Source organism: Miniopterus schreibersii (assembly GCF_964146895.1).
Source record: "Miniopterus schreibersii genome assembly, chromosome: 7".
Lineage (NCBI taxonomy): Eukaryota > Metazoa > Chordata > Mammalia > Chiroptera > Miniopteridae > Miniopterus > Miniopterus schreibersii.
The window spans coordinates 684,074-697,061 of NC_138108.1; the positions used below are offsets into that span (position 1 = coordinate 684,074).

At 60.7% G+C, this 12,988-nt stretch overlaps 1 protein-coding gene across 1 annotated transcript; it reads right to left on the bottom strand.

The window, feature by feature from the left end:
* Positions 1-9,959: 9,959 nt before the first annotated feature.
* Positions 9,960-12,280, bottom strand: LOC308559673 (G-protein coupled receptor 35-like). The gene is made up of 2 exons (XM_081142717.1): positions 12,206-12,280; positions 9,960-11,260 (listed from the first exon to the last, which is right to left on the bottom strand). The coding sequence occupies exon 2, from the start codon at positions 11,175-11,177 to the stop codon at positions 10,146-10,148; it is 1,032 nt and encodes a 343-aa protein (XP_080998843.1). The 5' UTR covers positions 11,178-11,260; positions 12,206-12,280; the 3' UTR covers positions 9,960-10,145.
* Positions 12,281-12,988: the final 708 nt, after the last annotated feature.

Consider the following 12,988-nt stretch of genomic DNA (forward strand, 5'->3'; position numbering starts at 1 on the left):
AGGAGGGTCTGTGTGGGATGGGACAGACCGGGGGGGGGGGGGGGCACTGCAGCAGCAGCACCCAGAGCAGAAGCTGTGGCCCCTGGAAGAAAGGGGGCTCCTCATGGGCAGCACCAGGGCCGAGGTGGGAGGCGGCTGGCATGTCTGTCCCCATTCGAAGTCCCCCGGTCTCTGCGCTGTTTCCAGGACAGAAGCTGCGGATGCTCAGGCGGTGAGCTCTATCAGCAAATTAGCACAAGAAAGACAGACACTGGGACATTGCCACTCAGCCCATCCACCAGCCAATTGTTAGACTGATTGGAGGAGGTAGAGTCTATTTTTGAAGACTTCGACATTGTAGAGCAACATCCATTAAGATTGGAAACAAAATTAAACTTAAGAGACTCTGCATTCTACAGGAAAGAACATAATGCTCTAAAGAACATAAAGCTCTGATGAACCAGTTACTCACATGGAAGACAAGTTAAAAATTGTTTCCTCCAGCCCAAGCTGGTGTTGCTCAGCGGTTGGAGCGTTGGCCTTCAGCCTGAAGGGCCCTGGTCAAGGGCACGTACCTGGGTTGCAGGTTTGAGCCCTGGCCCCAGTTACGGTGCGTGGGAGGCATCCAATTGATAAGTTGTCTCTCTCACATTGATGTTTCTCTCTCTGTGTCTCTCCCCCTCCCTTCCACGCTCCCTAAAAAAAAAAAAATCAATGGAATAAAATATCCTGGGGTAAGGATTAACAAAGTAATAAAAGCAAAAATTGTTTTTTCCAAGTAACTGAAGATACAATGATAAAATGTGCAAACAAGGGTTTTCAAGTACATGTAAATCATGAATCAGATTCTTATATGATCCCCACAAGTTACAAGAAATGTCAGAGGGAACATTAAAACGACACTGTAGAGATTTGCACTTGAAATTAAACTTAAACTTACAGAAAACTGATTTGTACAAAGATTTAAATGTTTTATTGCTCTATGAGAACCATCAGCTCTAAATGTACTAAAAGTTACTTTTCAAAATAATTTCATAGCCTCCAACACTCTGGAGGGATCCGACATGGTCCCAACACACAAACAGCCTTCTCAAAATTAATAATTGTTGAAATGATTTGCAATCTTGCATTTGCCAAGAGTGGCTGGTGTTGCTTTTGATTAGATTAGTGAAAATGAGGTAGCTGATTTTGATGACCTCATTAATCTGCAGCAAAGGGAGCCAGGAACATCGCAGGGTCAATCAAGGTCGCTCATTAACAAAGTGTTACATTGTTGCATTCCATGTAAGTCACACCAGCTGCGTGAGTTACACTGTTACTCATGCACCATTATGACCCTGTTCTGGTTGGTCAGCAATGAGGTGTTTCCAGGAAAAAGCTTTCTGATTTAGTGTCTATTTTCCTGCCTGGTGTAAGGGCTGCTTCACATTTTGTACTGGGCCCCACAGTGCATTCGGTCTCCAATCCCTCAGGTGGCGGACCAGGCCCTTCTCCTGCCTCAGTGCAGGTGGGGCGCCCCTGAACTACAGCAGTGGTGGCTGGGGCGCGGCCGGTGCCCATGGGGCCTGGGCCTGGCTGCAGCTGGAAGCCCAAATGGGCACCAGGCTGTGGCTGGTTGGCAGTCACATCCATTGCTGCCTCCCCGAGGGAGAGGCAGGGGCAAAGCCGGGTGGGGGTGAAGTGGGCGTCCAGCGCCCAGTGGAGCATTCCAGGCCTGGTCCAGCCAAGGTGCCCTCTAGCTCCCAGCACTGCCACAGGATCAGAAGCTCATTCAGGTGCTGGGAGATCAGCACCTGGGCTGCTGTCCACAAACCAGGCAGCACCTGGTCAATGAGGAGCTGCTTGCAGGATGCCGTCCACCTGGCAGCAGAATCCTGTGGCTCCTCAGGGGTTCCAAAGTCAGTGCTGGGGGACAGAGGTGCCCTGCTCGGGGACAGAAGTACCTGCTTGCGTTCCCCTGCTGGTGTATAAACATGTAAACTTCCCATCTTCTCTGGCATCACAGGGGAGTCGTGGGTACTTTGTGTCCTTTGGTTCTGGGAGGGTCACAGTCAATAGCCTGCTAGCAGCTCAAATGGAAATTTTCAGGTGCAGTTCCCAGTGGCCACCACTGGGTGGTGCTCCCAGGCTTTTGCCCCGAGGCCCTCTGTCTGCTCCACACAGCGCCAAGTACAGGGACCGGATTTGTCCACCCTGACGCCGGAGTCTCACAAACGTTCATTAACATGCTAACCCGTCTTGTCCAGCGGATGCTCTAGACTTTCAAATTCACAACCTCCACGGGCCCCGGCCACCGCATTGGGCCCCACTCAGCACATCCAATCAGTGCTGCCCAAGGGCGGGCGCATAGGCCTCTGTTCTACGGTGTCAGGAGGGGGACTTGGTCCCCACACAGTGTCCCCATAATCCAGTCAGGTCCCAGGGAAGCAAGCCCTTCACTTCCCGTGGACTCCCGTCCACGGCCCAGTTTCCATCAGATTTTCACCCTTGTCACTGGGAATCAGAGAAAAAGGGGGCCTTGGAGACAGGACCAGGGGGTGAGCCCGGGTCGAGCTGCAGCTGCTCACTGCTCCCTTGGCTGCAGGTCTCATGGGGACTCTTAGAAGTAAAACGTTCATGCCCGGGAGGGGCCTGGGTGTGCTCTGCAGTGAGTGGCACTGAGTCTTTGTCCTGAGGGTTTTAATCCTATTTTTCCCTCTGCAATTGAGACTTTTAGGGGAGGTTTCAATAGAATAGTCATCAGTCTTCCAGGTGCATTTTTAATATGTTGATGCATCAAAATGAGTGTATGGAGAGTTCTGGGACATTCTTTGGTCTGTTTTACTGTTTTACTTGTATCTTGGGTCTGTGTGGCTTTAGTGGGGTTTTTGTCATTTGTTCCCCAGCCTCACCTGTCCTCAGTTTATCTGGCACAAAGAGCGCTAACCGGGCCTTGGTTTTCTCTCTCCCAGGCCAGGGTGACGTAAGCCGTGTGCTCTCTGGTTGGGGAGGCAGGTGGAAACCATTTGCTCTCAGGTGTCCTGGGCCGGGGAAGGTAAGTTCTCGTGATTCACAAACTGACTGCAAGCTGCCCAAACTGTTTGGCCTTGTTTAATTTTCTGGTCTCAGTTTCCCCATTTCCTCTTGCCTAGGGATTTTCCTACCTTCTCCTATCCTGCCACAGAGCTGTCCTCTCCCAAACGTGTTTCCCCATGGCACCCCTCTTCCCCAGCCCCCCTCTGACCCTGAGGGACACCTCTCAGAACAGGGTTTCCCAGAGCACACTTGAGGGGCTCAGTCAGATGAGACGGGGCCTTGTGCCTGGCGTGGGCAGGCTCATTTCTGGGGGTGCCTGCTGGGATAGACCCCTAACCTCAGCTTGGAAAAGTGCCCCAGGTGGCCCTGAACAGAGCTCCCAAGTCAAATGGCCACTCCTCAGCTGGGCCCGCCCAAGACGGTCCAGGACCCCTGACTGTCCTCCCCTGCTCGCAGGTCTGGTCTTGCATTTGGAAAGAACCTCAGAGGTCAAACTGTCATCCCTCCCCCTGCCTGGCCACACGCAGGGACAGTTGGAACTGATGACTGTGGGCAGTTTAGAACTCGGCGGGCAGGGCCTGAGACATGGCGCCTGGAGGCCTGGCCTGCACCGCTTGACCCCAGGCCTGTGGGTCCCCTCGGCTCAGCCCCTCTCCCCAGCCACAGGCTTCGTGGGACTTGAACCCGGTCGTGGGCGTCCAGCTATCCTTCAGTCCTCAGCACTGTCAGTGTCAACACCAGGGCAAAGGACACACCACCAGGTGGACAGCAGCCCCCTAACAACCCTGGATAATCCGTGAAGGAGGCCAGCGGTCGTCCACCTGAGAGCTGAGCACCCGCCGGCGGGCCCAGGAGGCTCTTCTGTGTGGAGGGTGTGGCCCAGCGTCCAGCATCTTACACTGCCCAGTACCATCCATGTGGGTCACTGAGATGGTCAGCTGGAGCCACAGCCAGCCGAGCGGGGCTCTGACTTGGGGGCCGGCTGAGTGTACAGCCTGGGACCGGGCCCCTCCAGGGGTCGGCCGTGAGTGGCTGCTGTGCCTGTGGCCACACAACCAGAAGCTGAGCGGGTGCTGCCCTGCGTCTTCCACCCCCAGAGATACCAGAGACCGGCTCCCGAACCCAAGGCCGTGTCTGCACATCTGGGCCCGCAAGGCGTCTGCCGTGCCAGCGGGGTCAGGGACCAGGGAGGCACCCCCTGCCCACGATGTGTGGGGTTTGGGGGTTCAGGCTTTGTCTTTTTTCACCTGGAATTCTGGACGCACCTGCTGGTTTCCGCCCTGCAGGCTGCCCTCTGGCAGGCGGGTCCTCCTGGAGGAACTGCAGTGGCTGTGAGCTGGAGGTGCTGCTGAGCCCCCCCACCCCGTCACCTCCCTGGGGGCAGCCGGTTGCCAGACGAACACGGTGTAGACAGGGTCAGTGGTCTGAGGAACAAGAAGGCACTCAGGGAGCCTGAAGTGGGGACGCAGGGGACGTGGGGACACTCCCAGTCCCACCAAGGGCACAGCGCCAGGCCTCGGAGACCAGGAGAGGGCAGCCAGGTGCCTCCTCTCGCCCTCCCCGGCCCCCCCAGCACTCTCATCCCTGGGTCTCCCTCGGCACCTGCTCCCTCCTCTTGTCAGGTTCAATACCTGCACCAAGGGCAGCCTTGTGCCCCGAGATAGGCACGGGTGCCCCCTGCAGTCCCCAGGGTGCTTTGGGATGTCTGCCCCCCATCTTAGCTGTGCAGCCACGAGGCCAGACTAACCTTTTCAAAGACACACATGAGCTCGTGGGGCCTCACTGCTCAGAGCCTCGTGATGTGTCCCAGTCCCAGACCTTCAAATCTGAACGCCCTTCCTGCCTGGTCGACCCCAGCAAGGACACGGGAAATTTCAAAGGCTTGTCCACCAGCTCCTCCCACATGGAGTAACTAATATTTGTGGGGTTCGAAACCCACAAAGCACCGAGGCCACAGGCCCCGTTTGTCCCGTCAGCCGCTTCCTGCTCACGGCAGGTGGCTCCCCCCCGATGGCCGGCCCGGGAGCCCGACTTTCTGCTGTTACTGTAGCTGGGACCTGCTGACAAACTCATAACCGCTGTTCCTTTAAACACTTCAAAAGGTTGGATTCCTTCCCCGGGTCGCCCTCGCCACTCAAATTTCCCTCCTACTTCCATCCCAACCTTCCGTCGTAGAAACTTGGACTTGGCCCTAAATGAAACAAATCACCCCACTGAGCTGCGTCCAGCTCAGGCCACCCGCCCAGCTCACGGGAAAGCAAACCTGGGGCGGGCTCCTCGCCACGGTAGGTCGTCGGCTTTGCCCGGAGACAGGAGACCCAGAGACCCGCTGCCCTCAGGCCCCAGGAGCAGCCCCATGGGACAGAAACCGGACCTGAACTTTGTGTCTGTGCCCCGGGGTGCGGTCACCGCAATGCAGCCCACGGTCATCCTTAAATCCCCTGGCCGAGCACCCTGGATGATTGGGGAACTCAGCCTCCCCTTGGCCCCGAGGGGTACCCCGCAATACAGCCAAGCAAGGGTTACGGGGTCAAATACACGTGACAGAGGAGACTGGACTTCAGGTGGGCAGCACTCCATAGAGGGCACCGAGGTCAAGTGATCTTGAGCACCCGACATTTATGTTATTAACCAATGTTACCCCAATACGCTTAAGATTAAAGTAAGAGTTTGTGCTGCACTGTTATCGATGCCGCAGTTCAGGGGACCAGCCCACGAGAAGAGGAAGGTCAGCCACGGCGTCAGCACAGCGCCCGCAGGGCCTGGACGCTCAGGCAAGAGCCCGCCTGTGCCCCTCGTAAATAAAGTTTTGCAGGAGCACAGCCCGCGCTTCGCCCCGCTGGCTGCCCCCGGCCACTGCCCGGGCTGACCACCCGCAAGGACGGCGTTCTGCTTGTGAGGACTGCCCGCTGCGGGTGACCCGGCCTGCCCTGCCGTCGCGGCATGTGTCCCCATCTGCTCCCACGTGCCCGCGGCCAGGAGGGGCACTCTAAAGCCACCGTGCCACTGTCGGGGTTCCCCAGCTATTGGGGTCCCGCAGAAAGCCGGCCTCGGAGGAGAAGTCTCCGTGTCTGTGACGAGACGAGGAAGCTGTGACCTAGCGTCGTCCACCGGCCCACGGGGATGGCGGAGTCTTGTCCAGCGACAGGCGAGCCCGCTTCATCCCACCCGCCTTCCCCGCCGTCCCGCGGCGCCCAATCCCGAGCAGACGCCCTAAATCACCTCCCGCGGACCCAGATCGCACAGCGAGGCCCGCGTGCTGCCCTTCGGAAGCTGTCTGCCCAGCGTTTTCCTGAGGTGTGGCCCAGCCCCCCGCTGGTAACCGCGGCCCCCGTTGCGGCCCCGAGGATCTCTGGCCGCCGCCTGGACGAAGCTACAGCCACCGTATGTCACAGATGCGGCGACTTACCCCATCCTGCCAGGACTTCCTCATTTCCAGGCCCCAAGCCAACACCTCGAGATTCAGGCCGTTGCTGGGGCTCCCTGCGCCCGGGCAACGCTTCCTGTGTCTGCGGCAGGGCCGCCGCGGCGTTTGACAGGGAAATAGTGACCATTCGGGGCAACATTCGGCCCCTTGGACTGGCCTGAGTGTCACAGACGGGGGACCAAGGCCTGCAGTGCCCGGGCCACCAGGGCTCCAGCAAGTCCAGAGGCTGTTTTTTGGGTCACTCAGAAAGTGGGGGGCAGGGTGGGTCGTCCTGTTACTGGCGAGATGACGAGACCTCGGTTCTTGCCTTGAAGGAAGAGCTCAGTCAAGAGACAAAGTGCAGCAAAGCAAGAGTTTGTCGGCTGCGGCAGAGGCAGCCTCGGACGGGACGGTCATTAAAGCTCGGACCCTGGAGCCAGGGCGGGCTCAGCACAGAGGCACCAGGAGAGCCCGGCTGGGCTGCGGTGGCTCCCTGGGAAGTCAGAGGAAAGGGGACTTGGGGACAGGTTCAGGGAGTTGGCCCCGGACGAGCCGCCAACGCCCATTGCTCCCCTGGTTGCAAGTCTTGTGGGGTCCCACAGAGGGAAGAAGAGGGGACGGCGCAGGTGTGCTCCCCAGAGGGAGGGGTGCCCTGGACCCTTTGTGTGGGGCGTAGTTATCTCTCTCCTGCAGGTGGGAATCTTAGGGGAGGTCTCGGGAGGGTTTCAGCAGAATATCGATCAGCTCTCCAGGTGCTTTTCGGGGTCGTGGGCCCCACGGATTGGTCAGCGCCCGGGCAGGGGGTCATTAGTCAGTGCAGCTGGTCCTGAGGCAGCCACGGGGCCGCTTATCTGCTTCCGCTGCTTTTCTGGGCCTGGAGCCGAAATACAACTGAGGCCTGGATGTTATTTTCAGGAAGGAAACGCTCAGAGGGTCTAAACCACAGGACCAGCCCTACACTGGGGAGGAAAGGTCACCCTGGGGTGAGGTTCTTGTTTTCCTAGTTGGCCCCTTGCTGGGCACCTGGGGCTTTCCACCCTGGTGACCTTCTGTACCTGGCTCAGCGTCCTGCTCTGCTCACGTCTGTCTAGCTGCCCAGAAATGCTGTGATTGAACAGGGGTGCTTGGCGGAGCACCCACCTCAGCCCCCGTCATCCTGGCCCAGGAGTCACCCCCAGGAGTCCTGCCAGGCCCTGTGAAGGGTGCTGTGGCTCTGGCTCCTGGGATCAGGCCAGGGAGAGGACATTCTCTCGCCGCCCGGGTCCCCTGTGATCCCCAGACCCTGAAGGCAGGGGCATCAGCTCTAAATGCCTGGATAGGTATTGGGTGTCTACCTGTAGTCATGTCTGGAGCCCCACCTATGTGAGGCCGGCCCTGGGCCTGTGGATCCCCAGCACTCAGATGGTCTGAGAGAAGATAGGCTGGTAAGCAAGTCATCTGAACCTGCACTCGGGGAGCTCGAGGACCCTGGGCCCCTGGAGGGCCGTTTTGTGAGCAGACTCGGTGTGGGCCGGCCCAGCACCCCGAGCTCCCGGCAGGGGCCAGCAACGCAGCGGCGGTGGCCCAGGTGGCAGCTGTGGAGCCCAAGTTCTCCCGAACGGGATTAGTGCCCTTATAGAGGGACCCAGAGGGCCCCTCATCCCTTCCTCCACCTGAGGTCACGGTGAGCAGGCAGTGAACCCCGGCCCTGCTGGCCTCCCTCCCACGCCAGGTCTCCGATGCCCGACTTCCAGCCTCAGGACTGTGAACAATAAACGCCTGTTGTTTATAAGGCCCCCAACCTGTCGTGGTTTGTGTTTTTAATCCTCACTTGAGGATTTCCCCCCATTGATTATTAGAGGGAGAGGGAGGGAGGGAGGAAGGGAAGGAGAGAGAGAAAATCAATGGGAGTCATTGATCAGCTGTCTCCTGCACGTCCCCTGCTGGGGATCAAGCCCCAACCTGGGCATGTGCCCCAACCGGGAATCGAACCTTGGCCTCCTGGATCCCAGGTCAGTGCTCAACTGCTGAGCCGTGTCTGGCTGGGCTCCTAATACTTTAATCGCAGCCGGACGCAGGTGCATGGGGAGAGGAAGGTGTGTGGGGGGAGGTTTCTCTGCCCCTCGCCCCAGGGCCGGGCTCCCCCCGCTTTTTCATGACCCAGAATCCTCTTTGGTGAGAGAAAAGGCTGGATCAGTGGACCCTGGCCCACAGTGCACACCACTGGAGGGGGACATGCCATGTTTCAAGCCCCCCAGAAAGGAGGAAAGACGGTGGTGGGGCCTGGAGCCGAGGGGGTGTGGAGCAAGCAGAGCTCTCCTTGACCTGGCCCGGCCCTTCCACCGATGCTCCCCCCCCACTGGCTAGGTCTGGCCAGCCCTTCCCTGCCCTGTGCTGGACGCAGGCTGGGAGCAAGATGCACCGAGGACAGCGACCCTGCCTTTGCTGCCTGAGGAGGGTGGCAGCCCCTCCTCACGTGTGGGCCTGGCCTGGCCTGGCTGCCCTGTTGTGTCCCAGCATTGCCCCCAGGCTGGGCGGCCCCAGGCCTCTGGCACCCACCCCTCAAAGGGACCAGTCCTGGAAGGTGCTCCCCAGGGGAAGGTGCCCTACCAGGTGCTGAGGCAAGGAGAGGGCGCAGCAGGCTCAGCCACACTCCTCCCACGAGTTTGCCCACAGCCTGAGCCCAAGACCCCTGGCTCTCCCTGGACCTTTGTGAGGGACGACTCCTGCCCAAGGCCTGTCTGCCCTCATTCTGCCTGAACAAGCCTCCCTGTGTAGCTGGGGAGGCTGAGGAGGGCCAGGCACTACCCTGCAGGGGGGACCGCTGCGCGGATACCGGGGTCGGGTCACGGGGTGGGTGGGGCAGGGGATCCAGGAGAAGGGTGAGAAATGGAGCTTGAGGGGGCAGGGTCTGGGTCGGATCCTTCCTCCTGTCGCCTGGTCACATGAGGCCGTCGGGAGCACCCACCTCTGCTTCCCCAGCCCCAGGTTGGGGTCTCAGGGCTTCTCAGAGGAGGTGTTTGTGTTGATCCTATAATTCAGTTCTGGCCCAGGTGGGGTGGACACACCCTGAGATCCACGGGGTCGTGGGGACAGGTGGGGTCCCCAGGGCTTCCTCTCAGCTGGTGGGTCACACCCGGCCTGAGCCTGCGAAGGAGGGACTGAGAGGGGCTGTGCGGAGGGGACACTGCAGGTGGAGGTGGGGAGGGGAGGTGGGGAGGAGAGGGGGCCTGAGCAGCACCCCCAAAGGTAAGGAAGGAGATCTCTTTGACCCTCTTCAGGAATCCAACTTAAACCTTTTTAAAAAAAGAACTTGTTTAAACTCCTTTGGCGGCTGTGTCTCTAAATGGGACCCACGTGGAGACACGGGGTGGCCTGTTGGGGGTACGTTGCAAAGGTTGAAGGCTTGCGGAGAGACCCTGAACCTCAGGAGTTTGGTGTCTTATCACAATCTGGAGGCGACGAAGAAATCATGTCTAGTTTCTCTGCAACACCCTCCCCAGGACGCCTGGTATTTGTATTTGGGGGTCACTCTGCACCACGGAGCTCAAGGGCTGGACGAGGGAGAGAGCTGGACTCTGGGTGGTGGCGGTCCTTTAATTTCGGGGTTAAATTCTACTTGCAGAGGGAAAGGCCGACCCCAGGACCCATAGTCCTGAGACGACACCCGAGTCACGCTGGGCTCAGGGAGGTAGTTTCGTGCAGACGCCGTGGCGGCAGGAAGACAGCGGCTCTGGGGGGGGCCCGGGCTGCCATGGGCCTCCTGCTACAGGGCAGTGTGGGGGCCCCCGCCCGGGCTGCTCCCCTTGGCGGCCTCCCCTTGGGCGCCCACCTCAGGGTGGTCACACGTAGCAGCACCGGTCATCCTTCCCCAGAAAGGCCAGGGCCTGGCGAGGACGGCCCCCACCTCCTCCTGGAACTCTCTGGCCACACAGTAGTAGAAGAGGGCGTCCAGGCAGCAGTTGGCGTTGGCGACGCGGGAGGCCACCTGCACGAAGGCGGCCACCCTCTGGACGGTGGGGCAGGCCGCCCCCGTCCACTGGGCCACCAGCTTGGCCAGCAGGGCCACGTGCAGCGGGAGGAAGCAGAGCAGGAAGGTGGCCAGGTTGGCCGTCACCACGCAGAGGGCCTTGAGGATGCGGCCGGCGGCCGGCGGCTGGGCCAGGGCCCACTCGCGGAGGAGCTGCCGCAGCACCTGGGCGGAGCAGAAGCTCAGGATGAGCAGCGGGAGGAAGAACAGGAGCAGCGAGAAGACGAGGGCCCGGGGGCCCCGCGTGCGGCCCCGCCCGAAGCAGAAGCTCTCCCCGGGGCGCAGCCAGGCGGCCGGCAGGGCCACGGCCCCGACCACCAGCAGCCAGAGGGCCACGCAGGTGAGGGCGGCCTGGCGGGGGCCGCGCCAGGCCCGGGCCCGCAGGGGGAAGCGCAGGGCGGCGTAGCGGTCGGCGGCGATGGCGGTGAGGAGCCACACGCTCATGTAGGTGTTGATGTAGTAGAAGCTCTGGAGCACCCGGCACAGGGCGCCCTCGGGGGCCCCGGCCGCCTGGCCCAGCGTGTGCAGGATGCCGGGCAGGCTCAGCAGCAGCAGGCCGTCGGCCGCCACCAGGTTGACCAGGTAGACGCGGGTCTCCGTCCACCGGCGCAGGCGGCAGCAGAACAGCCAGAGCGCCAGGCCGTTGAGCAGCAGGCCCAGCGCCAGGATGAGGCCGATGGAGGCGACGGTCGCCGTCTGCGACAGGACGCTCCGGTCGGTGCGGCAGCTATTGGAGTGGTTCCCGAGGCCAGCGGCCACAGGCACCATGGCCGGCGGCCGGGGAGGGGTGGGAGGAGGGCGGGAGCTCCAGCAGGCTCAGAAGTGGGGTGCACCAGCCAGGCCCAGCTTCCCTGGGGGCAGGGAGGAAAGAGCTGCAGCCTCTCTCCCCTTCTCCCACCCTCCCCTGCCCCCTGCCGGGTTCTCTCCCTCTCCCCCCACTTCCTGTACCAGTCCACACAACCTGGATCAGGGTGCCTCCTCTCCTAACCCAGGGGGCTCTACCCAGCCACCCTCCAGACAGTGGACCAGCCACCTGCCCCGCCCTGCCCAGCGGCATCCTGCCAGGCAAGGGGCTCTGGGGGGGTGCTCATCTCTGGGCCTCTTGACCAAAGGCTTCAGCTCAACCTAGGACCTTTGCTGACCTGGGTCCCTGCACAGCAACCTGCCCCCTGGGCCATATGGGCCTGTCCAAGCACCCTCCTCCTACGGCCCCAGCACGGGGGGCCCCAGACCCCTCTGGGCGGCAGAGCCGGCCCACGGTCCTTCCTTAAGAGCTCAGGGCCCCGCCCCACACCTGCGTGGTCTCGGAGCTCAGGACCAGGCGCCTCCTGAGGCCTGGCCCCAGCCTGGGACTAACAAGGAGGTACGGGGCCAGCAGACGCCCGGCTCCTTCCTGGGAGCCTCTGCAAGGTGAGGGTAGAATGGGCCTTTCAGAGCGAAAGGCCTGCTGTGGGCTGCGTTTCTCAGTGGTGAGAGCATCAACCCTCCCACCCGCACCGAAAGGTTGTGGGTTCGATTCCCAGTCAAGGGCACGCACCTGGGTTGCCGGTATGATCCCCGGCCCCTGTTGGGGTGCGTGCGGAAGGCAGCCAATCGATGTGTCTCTCTCACATTGATGCTTCTCTCTCTCCCCCCTCCCTTTCTCCCTCCCTCCTGCTCTCTCCCTAAAAATCAATGGAAAAAACATCCTCGAGTGAAGATTAACTAACTAACTAACTAACTAACTAACTAACTAAATAAATAAATAAATAAATAATAAACTTCAGAGTGAGAGGCCTGACTTGGGGTGGACTCACCAATCTGAGACAGCCAGGACCTTGGGGACATGAGCTGGGGCCACTCTGCACACAGCGAGGCTGCTCCGGCTGGGTCAGGGCTGTGGTCAGCACCTTCACTCTCTCCTCCAATGGGTGGGGTGACACCTCTGAGGCCTCTGGCAAGTAGGCGGCACTTCCCAGAACCTCCCTCCTGGTCCCCCTGACTGTGGTGCGTGACACCCTGCCCACCCTTCCTTCCTGGCCACGGCTCTGCAGCAGCTTGGAGCTCAGGGCCGGATGGAGACTGGCATCCAGCTGCAAGCGCAGGCCTGCTTCCCCCTGGGCACCTGTGATTGGCACTGACTGGAGAGCCCTGTACAGGAAGGACCCTTGATTTAGGGCTGGCGGTGAGCCAGTCACAGCAGGAGAACCCGGAGACCCATGGCCAGTGTTCCCCGTTGCCATGGCCTCGAGCCTCAGAAGGCCCGTGGAGAGGGCGACAGGCCCACAGCTGCAGCTCAGGGCTCCAGCACCTGCACTGTCAAGGTGGGAGGGTGCGGTGGACGCTGCGGGTGCTGCCTGGGGACCCTCTTCAGGACAGAAGTGCACACTGCCTGCCGCGGCTACGGCCCAAGGCCCCTCTAGAATTGCCTTCAGCAAGCGGCTCTCAGAGGCCAGGTATCCAGGGGCCAGCCTGGGGTGTCAGCTCAGGTCCCCCAGCCCAGAGCGCCCTCTGCCCCTCCGGCTTCACTCCCCCTTCAGGTGGGGCTGTGAAGAGAACTCTCAGGAAACCGTGTGCAAACTTCCATCTCCAAGGGGCTT